The sequence below is a fragment of the Manis pentadactyla genome, chromosome 11, assembly GCF_030020395.1.
Source record: "Manis pentadactyla isolate mManPen7 chromosome 11, mManPen7.hap1, whole genome shotgun sequence".
Lineage (NCBI taxonomy): Eukaryota > Metazoa > Chordata > Mammalia > Pholidota > Manidae > Manis > Manis pentadactyla.
The window spans coordinates 9440435-9460180 of record NC_080029.1 but is presented as its reverse complement, the minus strand read 5'-3'; the positions used below and the strand labels follow the sequence as shown (position 1 = coordinate 9460180).

General features: G+C 51.8%; 1 protein-coding gene across 4 annotated transcripts in view; it reads right to left on the bottom strand.

Annotated features, from left to right (window-relative positions):
• The window catches only part of CLMN (calmin), a 101008-nt gene that overhangs the window by 70403 nt on the left and 10859 nt on the right, over positions 1-19746 (bottom strand). Inside the window, exon 1 of one of the 4 annotated variants that reach the window (XM_036882041.2) lies at positions 1856-1904. The exons of the other annotated variants lie outside the window; for them this stretch is intronic. Coding sequence (XP_036737936.2) covers positions 1856-1862 — 7 coding nt within the window. The 5' untranslated portion in view covers positions 1863-1904. Of the gene's footprint in view, positions 1-1855; positions 1905-19746 lie in introns of those variants that run through there. 4 annotated transcript variants of the gene reach the window in all.

Genomic DNA, 19746 nt, shown 5'->3' with positions numbered 1-19746 from the left:
GAGAGCAGAGGGACCCCCCTCTGCACCTGCTCTCTGGATCCCCAAGTGGATGGGAGGGTGGGTAGGGATCTCCACACTTGTGCCCCCAATTACAAACACCAGCTTTCCCAGGAGCCAGGGTTTGCTGAGAGCTGGAGAGAAATCCTCAAGGCTGAACACAAGCTCGGGAGGGCAAGATAAGGCTGGGAAGGGGCAGCCTGTGAGAGCACAGAATGCCTGTGGAGGCGAGGGGACAGGAGGCCCTGGGTCTGTGCATCTCCAAGGTCATGGCTAATTCAATCCCAGCATACCCACCCAGCCATCGTACGTGACCACAGCGAGGCAACCAAGCAGCAGGAGAAAGACATGGTAGGTGTCACAGAGCAGAAAGCATTGCCTTTGGGAGAAGATGGAAAGCAAAGACATTAACAATGACAGAGAGAATGGGCTTGAAGATACTTTTCTCCTGCCCCCACCATTTCCCAAGCTTTCTCTACTTGGTTTTGAAATCAAATCAAATAAACATATATATTTTTGAAGCCCTCCTGGGAAGTCTGCCAGGCTCTGGCCTTCGCTGCCCTCCCTGGACGCCAGGCCGGGAGCAGTGCCAACAGACTCGGAGCGCCTGACCCCACGGGCAGGAGCAAGCCACACAGACCCCAGCCCAGGCGCAGGGGGGCCCAGCCACGCTGCTGTGCTGCCCCTGACATGGCCCTGCCTGGCTTGTATAATGAGGAAATGACTCCACAGGAGCAGTGGTCCCCAGGATGCGCTGTCCCGTGAAGCTGAGAATGGGTGCCACACTCCTCGCCCCTCCTCGGGACCACTGGCCAGACCTGTGGTCTCTAGACGCCAGGCCTGGCGTTGGTGAAGGTGGAGGAGGAGGCAGCATAAAGAAAAGAAGAGGAAAGAATCCCTCCCCACTGCCTGCTCCATCTCTCACGTAGCTCCAGCTGAAGCTTGCTGAAGGTCAGCAGGGAGGGACCAATCCTACGACAGGAAGGAGGTGCTGTCCCCACCCTCACCCGGAACAGACCAGTGGGATGCAGGAGGAAGTGGGGAGGCAAGAAGTCTGGCCCTGAAGGGCTGCCCCAACTGTCCAGACAGTCCCCCAGCCCCCCATCCCAAACAGCTCCAGAACCTGCCTGCTACGGAACCTAAAATGAATGATAGGGTTCATCTGTATGTTTAGAGGTATTTGCTAAGCATCTACTATGTGCTGGGCTCTGGACTAGGCTATAATGATGAGCAAGATGCATGGCCCCTGCTTGCTATGTGGAAGCAGGTGCTAATCAAGAAAACGCAACCATAGAACTAACAACTGTGATTGCTGCAATGAAAGGGAGGAATGCTAGGCTCTAGGACATACCCAGGACCCCTGTGGAAGGAGAGGGCCTAGGATGCTGGTCTGGCAGGCAGGGGGTTGACCTTGCACACAGCTGGTGCTCAGGGACCTATGGCAGGACCTGTGGCAGGTTGACACAAGCCCACAGGCATCTGGATGGAGGATCACGTGTAAGAAAAGATGTTGGAGACAGACCTGCATGCACACTCCACTCCCCTCCCTCACCGTCCCTCCTAGCAGTGTCATCTTGGGCAGGTTACTTCGTGGTCTATAATAACATGCAGAAAAGGACAGTCATTTCAAAGGGCTGTGGTGAGGATGAGGACGTAAGGCCCAGGACTGCTCAGTAGTCATTAGCACCCCCTCCCGCCAATTCATCCCCCAACTGGGAGGCTGATTCCTCCCCAGGCTGCAGCACTGAGCACCCTTGTCCTCTGGCCCCCATGGGTTCAGCCAATGGCAAACACTGGCAGGACAGACGGGCAGAGATGGGTGGGATTGATTGATTGACTCTCCTGCTCTCCCCCTTACCTCCCATCTGAGGTTTCACTCAGGGCTACATTCCTCCACCTTGGCCCACAGCTCCTGCTGGGCGACCTCTCACCAGGCTGTGGCTTTCTGGGGTTGCTACAACTCCACCCCCTCTCCTTGCCCCTAACAGCTCCGGGCTGCTGCACATCTGCCCCGCCTCTGTAAACAGCCCTCCATCAAATCCTGCTCTTACCCCTGTGAGTTTCCTGCTGGGCTCCTGACTGATAAGGCCCTGAGATAAGCTCAATCCTGTTTGGTCAGGATCCCAGGGAGGAGGACATTGCCCCTGGGGAAAACGTGATCAGGCAGCAACACAGCTCACAAGCTCACAAGCTGGTTAGTTCAGTCAAAGAGGTTGGTAGCCGGAAAGGGTAAGCAGGAGGCTTCAGAGCAATCAGTTCTGAGGTCAGAGCTATCATTCACTCAACAAACATTTTACCTCCTGCATGCCAGGCATTATGCTAGGTGCTAAAGATAGAGAGGTGAATAAAAGACACTTTATTCCTGAAAAATAGCCTAGCAGAAGAGAGAGATGTACCAATAAGGGACTGGTGCACAATGGGAGAATATAAGAGCCGAGAACTGCAAGGTGGGGAAGCTGCTAGTTTGCACAGGGGTGGTGTCTGGAGAGGTTTCTCAGAAGTGACATTGAGCTGGCTCTCTTTGGATGTGTAGTTCATTGAACACTCAGGGCAGAAGGGAAAACATGAGCAAAGACAAAGAGAGGAGAGACCAGGGGTCATGGGGGAGGGGGGAGCAAAGGTCAGTGTTCTTCATGTTGACCAAAGGGCCAGGTCACTTAAAGTGACAGCTGACCATAACAGAGGAGTGACCTACAAACAAATCCTGCCTCAGGACCTTTGCACATGCTATTTCCTCTGCCCAAAATACTTTTCACTCAAATCTTTGCGTTGTTACTACTTTTCGTTCTCCTCAGAGGTGTCCCCTGACCACAAATACTTCCTGTATGAGTTTCCTATGGCGGCTGTAACAAAGTGCCTTGTGGTCTCCTTCCATCTGTAAAGCCAGCAAGAGCTGGTCGAGTCTTACTCAAGCTACAACACGCTGACGCTGACCCTCTTGCCTCCCTCTTTTATTTAGAAGGACCGTTGTGACTTCACTGGGCCCAATGGATAATCCAGGACAATCTCCAATCTCAAGAACCTCAACTTAATTACATTTGCAAAGGCCTTTTTGCCATGTAGAGTCACACACTTACAGGTTCCAGGGATGAGAGCACGGACCCCTTGGAGGGTCAGTGTTCTGACCACCACACTCCCCTCTCCCTCACCCCACTCTCCCTCCCTTTCCGCCTCTTTATTTTCCTCCAAGCACCTCTAACATCTGGATTTTGATTATTTGTGCACTAGTTTATGGCTAATCTCCCCCAGTAGGCTTGAAGCTCCAGGGCAGTGGGATGTTATCTGTCTTGCCCACCTTGAGTTCACAGAACCTAGAACAATGTCTGGAACACAGTGGATGCTCAGTTAATTGGCACTGGAAGGGAGGGAGGGCAGGCAAGTGAGGCCCACCTGACAGTCAAGCCCTGGCAGGCATTCACCCTGTCCCTCCCTGGGGAGAGCAGTTTTGAAAAAGCCTGAACCTTGCCTGACTCTTGCCTCAGTTATTGAACCCAACCTCCTTCTGGAGCTGCCAGAACTGGTGTCTTAGAACAGTTAACCCCCTGGGCAGAGGGCAATCGGGAGCCACTAGAGAGAGGGAGCAGCCAGCCAGGCCGAGGGCTGGCGGTTGAGGAGCCAAATGGGGAAACGAGGACAGCTGGACCCAGGTGGGTGTAGGGGGTGGGTGCCAAGGGCAGGATGGTGCTGGGCCCAACAGTGGGGGGAGAATTGGGCTGGGGGACATCACAAGTCTGGGGCAGGGACCTGGGGTGGACGACGCACAGAGCTCCTGGGAAAGAAAGGCTGAGTTTCCTTGCTCCCAGCCAGGACCCTAATTTCATTTCATTTCATACTCCAGTAAGTATATGGCTGGCCCTGGATACCGTGCATAGACCCACAGACTGCCAAAGAGATTTCTGGGATAATCTAGTCCTGGTACAGTAAATCCTTCCTATGAATGAACTACATCTAATCCACCACCATGGCAGACATTGCTAATCAAACCCAGAACGCCATCCCACTGAGCCCAGGCTGGGCCCCATCCCTTACCTAGGCAGCATGACCAGTCAGTGAGAATAGGCAGCAAAGCCCAATCCTCCACTTTATGGGTGAGGAAACAGGCCGGGGAGAGACCCACCTGCAGAGGACACCACGGAGTGGGTGGCCCCACCCTCCAGCGGGCTGACTCTCTCGGTTTCCCGGGGAGACTTTGTCACATGATAAGCAGATTGCCATAAAGCCAACCCTCTTTTGTAATGTGAATTATTCATAAGTTTTAATAAGTTCCATTTTCATCTAGTAGGTTAAAATGGCAACATAGAAAACTCTAGTTGAGGGGGTGCCTATGGGGAAAGTAGGACGGCGGGCAGGATGCAAAGGAATGCTGTCACCTACGCACCAGGCAGACGCTGGGAGCTCATTCTTTAAAAACTTTGTTTTTATTAGTAAAACTCAACATATTGTTTGTAGAAAAATTCGGAAAAACATATTAGTGAAAAGAGGAAAATATCAGACGCCCACTGATCTACCACGTGGGGAGAGCCACTGTCAGCAACCTGGGGGGCCAGCCAGGGGCTTTCAAGTGCAGCAAGCTGCTCCGCTCCCGCCTAAGGGGGTCAGAAGTGCAAAGAAAAGGTGCTGACGGCAATCAGATGTGACAACGAGGGGACTTCGGCCCCTCCTCCCCTCCTGCCACCCTGAGCTCCTGACTGACCACCTGAGCACAGTGGCCCTGCTCAGAGGCAGGACAAGAGTCTTGCTGAGGACCCAAGGCAGGACACTGGGGTCCTGACATCTAAGGGGGCTTGTGCCAGCCTGGGTGCAGAGGAAGCCCCAGAGCCTGTGAGGGCCACAGCAGGATAGGTCAAGGGGAGGAGAGGCTGCGGCCAACGGGCACCAGGCCTTTCCTGAAGGATATGTCCTCTCAGCCAGGCCTGGCATTAGGCCCGCAACACGGGGGACAAACACAACTGAAGCTCACAGAAGTTCACACAGCTGCCAGGTGGCAGGGCTGGGACTCACATCACCCTGTAAGCTCATTGTCAGTGACTTTCCCCCACAAGCAGTCATTATTCTGAACACCAACAGTTCAACAGAAAATGGAATAAGTCACCAGGACCTCATCTGGACCATTCCCCATGGGTGCACCACACTGCCCCCATCATCGCCACCTTTTCTCTCTGCCTGGCATGCCCTCTGCCAGCCCCACCCTCTACTGGCTGCTTTGCTTTCAAAGGGCCCTCAGTCCTGGGGGGTCCCATGGCCCCATGTAACACGTCTGCCCACTGTGCCCACAGTCCTGCCCGGCTGTGCAGACAGCGTGTCTCTGCACAAAGTCATGGGTATTGATGACACACACTGAGAGAGCCCAGGCCCTGCCCCAAGCTGCTCTAACCCAGCCTGCCTCTCACTGGCCATGTGACCTTGGGCAAGTCCCTACTCCTCTCCGTGCTTCAGCTTCCCCCTCTGCTAAAGAGGGGTGACAACAGCACTGTCCAGCACACAGAAAGGCACTGAGCTGGGTGCCTGCTGCAGAGTGAAGCTGGCGGTGACACCAGGGGACAACCAACTTGATCCGCGGGCCTCAGAGTTAACTGCAGAGTGCAGATGTTGGATGCCCAGATAGTGGGTATCTTCAAAGTGTGTCAAGTCTTTCCGGTGTTCTCCTCAGTGCCCGCTCAGCCAGGACGTTAATAACCAGAGACTGATTATAGGAAACACGGTGGGAGTAAAAAAAATGGTTATCATGGGGAAACCGGGGGCCCCAGGGACTGAATATACATGACCTCATTTAATTTCCACAGCAAGCAGGAGAGGAGCAGTTATGTGCTCAACTTATGGATGGAAAAACTAAGCCCTAAGGGTCCTGGTCCAACACCCCCACAACAAAAACACGGCAAAACTTGGAGTTGTAGCAGAGACGATTGGTTGTCTCCCTATGCCAACTGCCCTTCCTTTCTTTCCTTCATAGAACTAAACCCCCCATTCTTAGGTGGGCACCACAGACTATTCCCCAGCCTCTCTCACAGTTAATTGCAGCCATGTGACCAAGTGCTGGCCCATGAGATGTAAGCAGAACTGCCAAGAGGCAGCTTCTTGAAACTTCCATTAACAGACAGATAGTACTCACCTCCTGACCTGTCTTTATTGTCCCTTCCTTCATCCTGCTGCCCTGAACACTGATGTAATGGCTGGAGCTCTAGCAGCCCTATTGGACCATGAGGTCAAGAGCTACCACAGGAGATGGCAGTGCCACAAGCTAGAGGGAGCCTGGGTCCTTCGAATTTTGTGATGCACAGTGGCCACACCAGCTTTGGACTGCCCATACAGAAACGCTTATCTGTTTACAGCACTGATTTGGGGCTTTCTGTAACTCTCAGACAAACCTAATCCAGACGGATCCACAGTCACCTCCGGGGTCTGTCTCTCTCAGAGGTGGAGAAAGCAAAGGCAGGCCAGTTAGTGTACTGTGAGGGAGCGCTCTGGGCTTGGTGCCTGCTGGGGGCCAGAGTGAGAGGGTGATGTCAGACTCCTACCTACCTGTGGCTGTTCCCTGAAGGTCTCACTTTACTAGGCTTGAAAGAAGTTTGTAAAGTCTCATTTACAAGGTAAATCTATGCCTGGGGCTCAGGGGCTCAGGGGTTCCTGTGGCTTTTATGAGGAAGAAATTTCAAAGATCAGCTTAGAAAGTGCTTACTTACATCAGCGGTCACAGAGCCAAACAAGGCCATTTTTGTGCATCCCTGTGTAAATGGATAGACCAGCATCATGAAAACAACTGCAACAAGGAGATTCTCAGCTCTTAGTGGTCTCTTTCTCTCCCTTGCTCTCCTATTAAAGTCTGGCTTATTGAGGTATAACTTGCATATAGTAAAATTCACCATCTCGTGTACAGGTTTGATAAATAAAGTCATATAACCACCGCATTCAAGATGCAGAATATTCTATCATCCCCAAAAGTTCCTTTGTGCCCCACTAACAGTCAGTCCTCTTCCCCTACTCCATGGTCTGACAGCCACAGATCCATTTTTTAGTTCTATAATTTTGTCTTTTCCAGCATGTCAAATAAACAGAATCGTAAGGTAGAGACTTTAGACTCCAGCTTCCCTCACTGAGCTTGCTTCTGAGATCCATCTGCAGCGGGTGTGCGAGTGGTTCTTTCTTATGGCTAAGCAGTATTCCACTGCATGAAGTTACCACAATCTGCATCCGTTCACCAGCTGGGGCACATTTAGGTTGTCCAAATATCCAGTTTTTGGCTATTGTGAATAAAGCTCCTACTATTCTCATGTAGTTGTGTGTGCAAACATGTTTCCATTTCTCTTGGTAAATACCCAAGAGGGGAATTGTTGGGCTGACTGGCAGTACAGATCTTCCTTGACTTATGATGGGGTTCCATCTCCACAAACCCACCACAAGGTGAATGTATCATAAGTTGAAAATGTATTTACTACACCATACATTATAGCTTAGCCTACATTACCTTAAATGTGCTCATCACACTTACATTAGCCTACAGTTGGGCAAAGTCATCTAACACAAAGCCTATTTTATGATAAAGCGTTGATTATCTCATGCAATTTATGGAATCCTATACCAGAAGTGAAAAACAGAATGGGTGGACAGGCACAGAAGGCTCATCAGCGTAGTGGCTGTGTACTCCGGTGACCGCACGGCTGACTGGCAGTTGTGGCTCACTGCCCTGCCCAGCATCACGAGAGAGGATGTACCACATGTCAAGAGCCCAGGAAAAGATCAAAGCTCAAAATTCAAGTGCCGTTTCTTCTGACCCTGTGTGGCCTCTGCACCGTCATAAAGCCCAAAGTCCTAAGCTGAACCATCGTAAGTTGGGGACTGTCTGTGTATGTTCCATTTTTTAAGAAACCATCAAACTTTCCCAAAGCGGCTGCACCATTTTGCGCTCCTACCAGCAAGGCGTGAGCGTTCCAGCGGCCCCACGGCCTCTGCAGCACTTGCAGAGGGCTACTGTCAAGTCACGCGGGATTCTGCTCAGCCTGTCCCAGGCAGCCACCACCACAGCAGGGGGGCTCTCCTGTAGTTACCACTTCTTTCTCTCATCTTTTCTGCCACCCTGGAGGCAAGCTGGGGCACGGAAACAGTTTTCCAGGGGGCCATATAGCTGCCGGCCCAGGGACCCCAGAAAGGAGGGTGTCAGTCATGCAAAGAGTTGTAAACTCAGGGACAGGAATGTGACTCCCCCACTTGCCGGCACCACTTCCCCCACAAACACACTCTCTGTAAAAGGAAGAAATAAACTTCCATCAGGTAAAGGAAATCTTGGTCTAAACACTGGTCCAAGGGTTATCCAGGAGAACGCATAACAAGTGAGCAAATCCCTCTTGCTCAAAAAATGCATCTATGCCCACAGAGGAGGGGGCCGCAGAGGTGCGAGAAGCAAACTAAAATGGAGTTGGTTGTACGTAAGTGAGCGTATTTAACCTAACCCCATGGTGAGTCGGGTATTATCATCCGCACTTTACAGAAGGGGAAAGGCGGCTCAGAATGCATGATGACCCGCTCAGGTCACACAGCCATTACGTGAGTCTCGTCTGAGTATCTTTGAAAGGAAACTTATTTTAAAAGCCCCTATGTTACCGCTAGATATTTTGATGCCCCACAGAAAGTCACTTCCAGCACTTTCCAGAATTCATTCCCTCATGCATGCAAATGTTTGTTGAGTGCCCTCTATGTGCCAGACCCTGCACGGGACATTTGGGATGCCTCAGAGAACAAACCAGACAAAATCCTGCCCTCAGAGCACTTCCAGCCTACTGAGCCGGCAGGTGGGCTGGGGAGACTTGGGCTGCACTGGCTTCTCTCTGTGGCTCCCCCAGGCCCTCATCCAAGTCAGAAGAGAGCAGCCAGGGCAACCCAGAGCCCATAGAGAACATTCTGGGCTGGTCGGTGTCCAGCCTTTACTGGGATCCCCATCAGAGGGGGAGATGCTCTGAAAGTAGGGGGTGAGTGCGGTCTGAGTGTGGGTCCCTCACACAGCCATTCCACACGCTCACCCCAGTGCTTGCTGAGCACCCATTCCACGCCAGGCACTGGGAACACAGGAGGGCCACAGCAGAGCCCCTGACCTTGAGGACTCATAACCTGGGGGCAGGAGCTGCAAACAGCTGCTCGGGGGCAGAGTGCTAAGTGCTGGAGCACTGGAAGCAGGGTGCAGGGTGGAAGCGGGGTGCAGTGGGCTTAGGAACCAAGGAAGGCTGCCTGGAGGTGAGGAGTGGCAAAGGTGGGCAGGTGGGGAATGGAGGGAGGAGCGTGTCCACCCCGGCTGCCTGGGACCCTCGCTACCACCTTGTGAGGAAGCCGTGCAGCCACTTCCAACCTCCTTCCCAGGTGAGGGGACTGGGGCCAGGACGCCGGAGTGGGCGCTGTGGCTCCCCGGCAGCCTCGAACCAGTGGCTGCTGCTTCTGCAGGGCTGCTGTGCTCTGCATCTGGGTCACACACGGCGCATCAGGTTCTGAGGGAGGTACGAGAATCTCCCCCATTCCCCAGGACAAAGCCCTGTGCAAAGTCGCAGGAGGAGCTCAGGTTCAAGACCCTGCTTCCTGAGTGCTGCTGCCCAGCACCCAGCTGGGCCATCGCACACATGGTGTCTCCTGCCTTCTGCAGGCTGCCAGGCCTCAGCTCCCCACACCAAGCCTCCCAAGCACCAAGGGGAGTAAAGGGGCCTTAAGGCACTGAATGCCCAGCACTCAGTGCTCCCACCCGAGTCCCTAGGACCTGCTCAGCCACTTCTGGATGGGAGACCAGGGGTCCCCGGAGCCGGTCCCCTGGGCAGCTTCCTCTTGCACCCTCCTCGCCCCCTTGACCATTCTTCTCCAGGGTCGGGACCAAAGCCCACGGACGCTTCCCTCCCGCCCTCTGTGAAGCTGACTGGCAGTATGTGAACTGGACCAGGAGGAGGAGGGGCATACTAACCTCATCTGGCAGCAGCTGACCAGTAGGCCACAGCTGGGCTGGGCAAGCCCTGCCAGAGGGAGAGCTCACCCCTCTCAGAATCATGCATCCGGGTACTTAGTGTGAATCATATTCTTTGAGCTCAGTTTCTCATCTGGCAAATGGGGCAGTCGATAAAAGTAGCTCTCTCAGGCGACGGTCACAAACTGCAGTGCATTCATTGTAAGAGCACAAAAGGGCGTTAGCTACAGTAGAGGCTGTCAATGCGAGCTTGGTTCATTGGTCAATCTCCTCAAGGGACCAGCAGCACCTGGGCACCTGCTGGGCAAGCAAATTCTCGGCCCTGCCCCTGACTTAGTGGGGGTGGGGCCCAGACAGCTGCGGTGGCCTCACAGGAAGGGCCTCCACTCCCAGCAGTGTGGACATTGACATTCTATGCTGGCTCCTTGTCTGTGGTAAGTGCTGCATCCCTGAAATCCACCCACAAGAGGCCAAGACTGTCCTCACAGTTGTGACCACTGGAAATGTCTGCAGACATTGTGAAATATCCCCGGGGACAAACTGTGGAGTTAAGAACCACTGACCAGAGTTCTACAGAGCATGAAGCAGGCCGCTCCCTCAGGGAGCTTAGTGGGGAACTGCTTTTAGTAATAGCAGCTTGCACTAGCGGACTTACCAGCTAGATGCACGCCTGCCCCCTTACAGCAGCACCATTTCAGTAACCAGGAAACTGGGCTTGCAAGGTGTGAAGCCACCTGCCCCCTAAGAGGCAGGGCCTGCAGGATCCAGCCCAAGCTGTTGGGCTCTGAGATGTGTGACCTTCCTCCCAGCCCACCCCAGCCCCTGACCCGTGCTGGCCGTCTCCCTCCCTTTGAGCTCCTTGCCACAGCTGCACCTCCCCGTACAGTCCCCTTCCTCAGAAGCTGATGCATGTGGCTCCATCCACCCGGCGCCCCTGGCGAACTCCTTTGCTTTCAGGCCTGGCTCTCCCTAGGAAGCCATGTATCATGCCCCCTCCCGACTAGTGCCAGCTGGGAAGGGGTGGAGAGAAGCCCAAGCTTTGGCTGGACTGTTCTGTTTCATCTGTATTCTACACCTCCACTATCCCCCATTAGAAGTGTCTTCAAGTTTATGTTTCTGCATAAGTGTCAAGTGAAGGGAGTTTGGGGGACCCAAGACCTCAAGCCCCAAAAGCAGTCCTAAGTATAAAATACACCACAAATGTTGACCAAGAGCTATAAAATATTTGACCCAGTTATCATTTTTCAGGGAACTCTTCCTGAGAAAATACCACCCCGACGTCAAGATGACTGTACAGAGTTAGATGCTCAGGAAGGCAGTTCTCTTTGGAAAATATCCTCACACCTCTCAGGAGGGAGCTGGGTAAGAAAACGACAGCCCAGGCACACAGTGGGGCCCTCTGTGTCCATTCTCCGGGCACTGCGGGACCCATTCTGGGCCAGGCCCACGGAGGCTGCAAAGGGCCCATGTGTGATGGAGGAGTGGACAAGTCATGGCAGTGATCCCAAGGTGATCAACAAGGTGATCCCAGCTGAGACATGAAGCCAAGGGCAGAGGGGGGCCACACCCAGCTCCGGGTGCCAGGGGGCTGCCCACCAGCCCAGAAGGTGGCACTGGATGAGACAGGACATGGAAACGTGAAAAGCAGGACCCAAACGCACAATGAACCCAAATGTCACACTGGAAGGTTGTGTTAGGGTGGCGGCCCAAAATGTGCTTGTATGACTTTTATAACCGTTTAAAGCAAAAATAGTCATTGCCACAAATGATTAGCCCAGTGGATGCCCTTACAGACCACACCACTACACCATGCCAAGTGCTTCTCAGGCACTAACAAGGTGGTGCTTGTTCTGTCCAAGTACAGATGGGGAAACGGCACAGGGAGGCAGGGGGCTCGCCCCCACCCCACGGCTCTGTGGCATGCAGGGGCTCTGTTCCCAGATAGGGCACTCTCTAAGGGCAGGCTGACCCTCTGCTCCCTCCTCCTTGCCCTCTGTTCTCCGTCTGCCCCCTCATCACCACACACCAGTGGAGCTGTCCCACCGGCACGCCCAACCACCATTTCAATGCTTTGACCCCAGAATTTCTAGATCGGAGCCCACTTGAGGCCCAAATAGATGAAAAAGTAGGGGATCTATGGCCACTGGAGGGAGGATTCAGGGTGTGGACTGGACCCACCTGCTCAGAGGCCTCTGATTTCCCTGCACCAGGTACACAAAGTCAGATCCAGGCCTCCAACCCCACACACCTGGCTTCCAGGGCGCAGGCCAGGCCAGCCCACCCCACCTGCTAGGGACCAGCTGGCTCACGGACTGCAGGACTCTGTCACCCCTGAACTCTGCTAAAGAAATCAGTGTCAGTAACAGCAGGGACAATGCCAACAACTGGTGTCTGACATGAGGGTGACTGACATCAGCTACAGAATGCTGCCAAGGGGCTGAATGCACGCAGACATTCTGCTAGGTGCTGGGGCTTTACAGATATCCTGTATTCTGAACCAGCCCGTGAGGGGGGCAAGATTCGTCTCTGTTTTATAGATGAGGGGGTGGCAGGTCAAGCTGGAACAGGTGAGTTTCTTTTCTGCGATGGACTCAGAGGTCAGGCCGGAGTTGAGGGCAGGAGTTTCCTGAGAGTCTCAGGGACAAACACAGGGCAAGTAATTGAGAAGTGGGCCTGGGGCTCAAAGACACCACACGGGAAGCAGAGAAACACGAGTGCCAGAGTCTGTGAATCTAACCTCTAAAGTGTCCTTGGAAATCACAATCTAACCAAGTCCCACTGCGTGGAAATCTAACGCAAGCCACACGTGAACTGTTATGTCTTCTTGCAGCCATATTACAGAAAGTCGAGTGAAACAGGCGAAATTCATGTTAATGATGTATCTTATTTAACGTACAATATCTGAAGTATTTTTATTTCAACATGTAAGCAATATTTTTAAACTATTCATGAGGTGTTTGACATCCTCTTTGTCATAGTAGGTCTTCAAATTTTGTGTGTACTTTGCATTCCCAGTACATCTCAATCTGATTCGAAATCCTCGATAGCCACAGGTGACTGGTGGCCACCACAGTGGACAGCACATATCTAACCCCTCAGTTTACACTGTGGACACTGAGGTCAAGAGAGGGGACTCTGTGAGGCTGGAGCCACATGCGTGTCAGTCACAGTACCCAACCCATTTCGGCGGGGACAGGGGTGGCTTAGTCGCAAGAGCACAGGCTTTAGGGTGAGAAATAGCCAAAGCCAATTTCTGAGTCTGCCATGAACTGTGTGACTCTGAGCCTTGTACTTGACCCTCCAAGCCTCGATTCCCCATATGAAAACTGGGATAATTCCCCTACTCATGCAGCTGTTGTGAAAATTAAATATAAAATAGCCAACAGAGTTCTTGGCACACAGTAGGTATTCAATATGGGGACATTATGGTGACATAAGTGGTGAATATACTGCCTTCCTCATCTACATTTCATTCATCCCCAGCCCAGAAAAACGATGCTTGAAGGGAGAAGCCCCTCCCGTCTGGGGGACAGATCTGCCTGGACTGGGATAGGGGCAAGAAGAGGAAATGAGAGCACACACCCACAGGACACTGGGGCCACAGTGCCTGCTGCACCCCAAAGCCAAAAAGCCACCCCAACTCCATGAGCCAGTGCCACAGTCAACCTGTGTCCTATCAGTGACAGGACTGTCCCTTCAGAGCTGACCTCGTTTGAAAGGAAGAGAATCGTAGACCTTTTGATCCCACTGACAATGGCCCAGAGCCCTAGTCTCTTGCTTGGCTGAATGGGAAAAATCTAGAAGCTCCACCTCAACTCCAAAGACATGCCCTTCTTCACCCAGTGTGGTGCTCCGGGGCTCTGTGCACCAGGCGCTCCAGGTCTAATGCGGCCCCTACCACAACCTCTCTGCGCCAGTCTGTACAGCCGTGTCCAGGAGCCACACTCCTGCCCACCTAAGCCTCTGGGTGAGTTGTCCCCTCTGCATGGAATGTTCCTCTCTCTCTTCCACCTGGCTAATTCCTACTCTTCTCATTTCAACTTAAACTGTCACCTTGTCTCAAAGTCTGTCACGGCACCTGATGCAGGGTTCCCTCATTAGACACTCCCAACAGTCTGCCATCAATCACAGACATCATTATATCCTGACAAGACCATGGCAATGCCTGCCTGCCGTGGAGCAGAGACTGGGTCTGTATCTCCCTGGTGCTTGGGAGGGTGCCTGGCACCAAGCAGATACTCAATAAACACCTGCTGGAAGTTGCTGTTACATGACGTTAACTAAAGAACCAAAAGGGCTCTGGCCGGTTTGATGTGGAGAGAAAACAAGCATGATCTTTGAAAACAGAAACAAAAGTTGCAGTGTTGGCACCTGATGCATTAAGTAATTTTCTGTGGAAAAATCCCAAAGGGTCAGGCATTATTGCATCAACTTTGCTGGTCCAACAACTGGAGAGCAGTGCTTGCTTATAATGGACACAATTCACAGAATGACTATTACATCAACTACTGACTCTCCAAGAGCCACAAAGCTGGAGCTTCATATCAAAGAGGCTTTTGAGTGAGGGGCACATGTAGTTACCACAGCCCGTCTGTGTGGGAATGGAGACAGCTCTTTGGAGAAGCACAGCTTCGCCCTTTCGTTTGCATGCTCCCCTGTTAGTTCTCAAGTGGGTGCTACCACCTCCAGTGTTGAGGGAGGTGCTCATGGCCAGATGATTAGCATCCATGGGCTTGTCAAGGATGCTACGCCTCTTGCCACATGTGGAACATCCCATCCAGGGAAGACCATCCTGTTCCAAAACCAGAGTGTTTCCCCAGTAGTCACACACTGAGGGATGCTGGCCACAAGCTAGCCGGGTCATGTCCCCAGGGGAAATGGTGGTCAGGGAAAATGAGTCCAAAAGATCACTTCATTAGTAATAAAGACCCCCCTAACCTAACACTGTCCCCTTCCCACCCAGCTTGGACCAGGTACCTTCTGAACATTCCAACACATTCCTGCCTCTGCTCCTTGGCTCATTCCATCTTCCTCACTCACCTGGGAGCGCCAACCCTGCCCATCTCCAACTCACCATCCTGAACCTCCACCCAACACGGTGAGCATGTACCTTGCTGGGTGGCTCAATCCCAGTCATCTATCCCATCCCCAGGGGAGTCCAGGCCCCCAACTAGACAAGTCACTTAGTGTTTGATGAATCTTCAACAAGTCACTTACTGCCCTGTGGTGTCTGCAACTTGATCCTCGAGTACAGACACCAAATTTGACCTCAAATATTGACTGGTGTTCAGTTCAGTGGAATCCCTACCAAAATATTGACCATGGTACCAAAACAAACTCTTCTTTTACTTTAAGTATAAAAGAAACCCATCTATTCAAAAGGTCCTGATTAGTACTGGGCACTCAGCATCTGTGACATCACTGATGTCAAACTCCAAACAACCCTTGAGGGGCAGGGGGTTACTATTATTAAAGTCATGTGACAGATACAAGAGATCAAAGCTCCACGGTGGGGTGTATTTCTCGGCTACAGTTCCACAGTGAAGGGGCTAAAATTCAAGTCCACACCTGGCTCCCACAACCTTCTCTTTCCTGTAGACCAGACAGGCTCTCCTTCCTCTGGCTTTGTTCTTATTGATCAACTATGTTTACTCGATAAGGCCTGCAGGATAAAAAGGCATCATTTCAAGGGTCCTGGAGGGTCACACATGGATTCTGTCTTTACTGGAATCTCCAAAAGGTGTGTCTCTTCCTCCCAGGTCATCCAACCTACTCAAAAATCTAGGCAATCAAGGGAAGTCAGCCTGGTAGTGTTTGCTGGAGACTCAGGCAGGATCATCTTTAATCTCGCCATGAAGAGCAGCTTAACTTTCAGAGCTTGGCACCAGCCAATTCTCCCCCAGGTGGCCTGTAGCTTTGGGCTCCGGAGGTTTTATGAACGCAGGCAGGACTCTAACATCAAACAACGGCGAAACCTAACAAGCCGTTCCTTCAGCGGTTTGGTGTTTCTCTCCAGGGGGCGCAGCACAGGCCGCAGCTTTAAAACGACAACCAGAAGTGTGTGATGCTTGGTGCCAGGGGTCCCACCTGCAGAGCTGAGAGAAGCTTTTAGCCCACTGACTGGGGATTGGAGACTGGACCTTGGCGGCAAGTTCATCAGAGGAAATCACTCCACCTCTAAGCCGCCTCCCACCTGGACCCCTCACCCCCAGGCCTAGGGACTCCAGCCCCAGGTAACCACAGTGTGCGGCTAGGGAGACAGCCATTAGATGTGACCAAAACCCCTCAGCAATTTCCCAGAATTCTCCTGGCCACCAGTATTCAGCAGCAATCTCTGAAAAATAGTCAAAGTGGAAGGGCCCGTAGCCAAGCAAGTATCCTCACATTTCGCATCTTCCAGGCTGGGAAACACACGGCACCTGCTTGTCTGCTTCCTGCCTGGCTCTTCGAGACACTTGGAGAGGCAGGGGAGTGACTTCTCAGAGAAGAGACTCAACAGACGCTTCTAGTGTCAGTCCATCTCAAAGCTCCACCCCAACCTGGAGTGATTGTGTGTGTGTGTATTGTGTACTTAGAACATAAGCCCTTAAGGATGGAAAGAACAGGAGGGGGCGGGACAGCATCAGAATTCTGCACGGTGAACAAAGACGAACCTGCAGTACCTGCCTTAGCAAATTCAAGAAATCTGTGTCCTAAATGGCAGTGAGGGAGGACAAAAACAGTCCAGTCTACTCAGAAGTTCAAGTGGTGCAGGAATTGTTGGTGAAAGGTGTCTGTAAAATGGGGTTGGGTGGAGGAACGCAGTAAGAAAAGTAGATGCAAAACCCACCTGGATCCCTGGATGCCCCCCGCCCCCCGTCTTCTAGCTGGGTGATAGCCCTCCTCCATCAGGCACAAGACTGGAAGTTTATTCTCTGAAGAGGATAAAACAGAAGGTCTCAGTACAAACTGAATTGAACGGGCACAGTGAGTGACTTCATGCATATTGGATACAGAGGACCACCCTGCCCCAAGCTTCTCCCTTCTTCTGGCTCCCAGTTCCACACTCCTCACCCCAGCAGCCTGGGCTTGACCCTCCAGACAGGGGACTGTAAGATCCTTCCATGAGGAGTCCGGCCAGCCAGGAGGAGAGACCTGAAGATACCGACCAAGGGTTCCCAGTGACACAGCCCAGCTGGGCAGCCCTCAGTGCGGCTCCCGGCCCAGAAGCCCCAGCCCGTGCTCAGAGCTTACAGGATACTCTTCAGGCCCCAACGCTTAAATATGAGAAGACAATCAAAGGCTGTGAGCCTGCTAGAAAGAAGCCTCTAATATGAAAGCTCCAGACCAAACGAAAACAAGCAAGCAAAGAGAGAGGTGGAAGGCACACACACATGCACACATGCACATGCACACACACACACACACGGCATATCCAATGTGCACAAGTGCAGCTCTAAGCGCTTTGCTTCCAGTAGCCATGTGATCATCACAGCTCTTGAGGCAGATATCGATATTATTATTTTCATTTTTAGTGTTTGAAGAATTATGAGGTCGAATAACTTGCCTGAAGTCACAAAGCAAGTGAGTGGCAGATCCAGGATCCAACCCGGCCATTTGTCTCCATGCCTCAACCCCAGCCTTTCAAAGCATGACCCAGCCATCATTCCCGATGTGAAGAGAAGGTCTGCAGCCCCAAACAAGACAGGGCTTCTCTAAAGAATATGAAAGAGCTCTTCCAAGTTAAAAATGTGGTAGATTAAAAAGCGGAATGTAAAATTGATGCAAAAGGGATATAAAATAGAAAAGATAGGAAAATTAGAGGATTCTCCAGGACGATACCCTGGACTAATAGAAAGGAGTTCTCGAAAATTAGAGAAGACCAATGAACAGGAATCACAATGGACTAATCCGAGAAAATCTCCCAGAACTGAAGGACACAGTTGCGGATGGAAAGGGTCTACTAAGTGCTCAGTATAATGGATGAAAAGACTGGCACCAAGCCATGTCACTCTCAAGTCTTGGGGTACTGAGGACAAAAAGAAGATCCCATAAGCTTGCAGAGGCAACAAAGTAGGTCACACAGAGGACCAGAAATGGCTTCATACTTCTCAGCTGCAACTCTGGAAGCTAGAAGACAGTGGAGCCAAGCTTTCAATACCCTGAAGGAATATGATTTGCAATCTTGAATTTGATGCCCAGCTAATCTAGCAATCAAGAATTCATTTTCTCAGGTACACGTTCTCAGATAACTGAATGCCCAGGCACTCTCTCAGGAAAGATGTGTTCCTGTATTCGAGGGACTAGGCCATAAGACAGAAACAGGAAGTGGGAGATGTGACCCAGAAGAGCAGTGAGGAGAACCAGAGGTGATGGTGACAGAGGGCCCAGGTGACAGCCAGGCCTCAGATGTGGAGGGCTAGGAGTCCACATCCGAGCAGGTGGACCTGATGTTCTCAAGAAGAGGAAACGGAGATAATTTACCTGGTGCATGCAAACAACTCGAGGGGTACCTAGAACACTGACAGTTTGGGGATGAATCAATAAGCATATACACCAACAGAAACAGACCATTTTTAACTCCAAGAAAGCCAGAAAGTACAGCAAGAAAGGAAAAGTCATAATCTCCTGCATGGCTATCCGAATAGCACTGACCTAGTAGTGACAGTGCAAACCCCAGTTACTGACCTTCCCAAAGTTCTGAGGAAAGTATATCAGGAAGTCGGAAGGACAGGAAAAACTGTGTTTAAAAGTAAAAAAGAAACTTATGTCCTTACCTTCCATAGTAAGAAATTGGAGCCTAGAACCAAAAAACTGAGATGAAGTAATACATGCATGTTATTTGGAAAATACCTCTGGGAAAAGGGGCAATAGGGGCAACCACTATTTTTCACACAAACCTTGGAGAACTACTGACATGTTTGACTTGGAAAAGGCAAGGGAAGGGGAAACAGACATGGATGGGGACATGGGGTATCTACAGCTAGTCAATACTGAAAAGAAGCTAAAACTAAAAATCCAGTCTGCCAGACCTCAGAACCTACACCTTCCCTTTGAGTCTGCCTTCATATATTTAACAAATATGAGCTGAGCACACACTGAGCCTAGGATAGGGGGCTAGGCCAGGGGACAGAGCAGCGGACAGGCCAGGGCCCAGGGCCCAGCGTAATGAGGCTTCTGGTCTACCAGGGCAAACCAACTGTAAACGAGCTATCACTAACAACAGGCCCAAGCATAGCGGACAACCCCGGGGTGTCATAACCTACCAAGGGGTACGCTTGTCTGATTCCAGGCCTCTTCCTCTGTTAGCCCACCACTAGTCCCATGGCACCTTGTCCCCCTCATCCTCCCACAGGGAAACCATCACATACCATTTCACCCACAGCACTTCTGGGAACGCAATAGATCATCACCCAGGCCTGCCCACACCCAGCCACTAGGCCTGAGGCTCTCAGCTTTGATTGGGAAGGTATCACATTTTGTTTTTAGACCAGAGTCAAGCTCAAAGGCCAGACCGTCTCTCAGAGGGACAACTCCACACAGTCCCAAGTGTATATGAAGGGAAAGTGAATACTTAGTGCAGACCAGCCTCCAGCAAGTGCCGGTGGGTATGGAGGGCCAGAGGAAGTGTCAGATACCAGGGTGTGAAATGAAACCTGGAATATGGTGCTTACGAGCTGTGAGACAGGGCAAAGTTCCTGAACTCCTCTGAACCTTAGGGTCTTCATCCGTAGAGTGGGGATACACCACCAACCTCAGAGGGTTATGGAAGAATTAGGTGACATAATGGAGATGACAGGGCTTTATAATCTGCCATTGTTAGGATACGACCCAGTAGG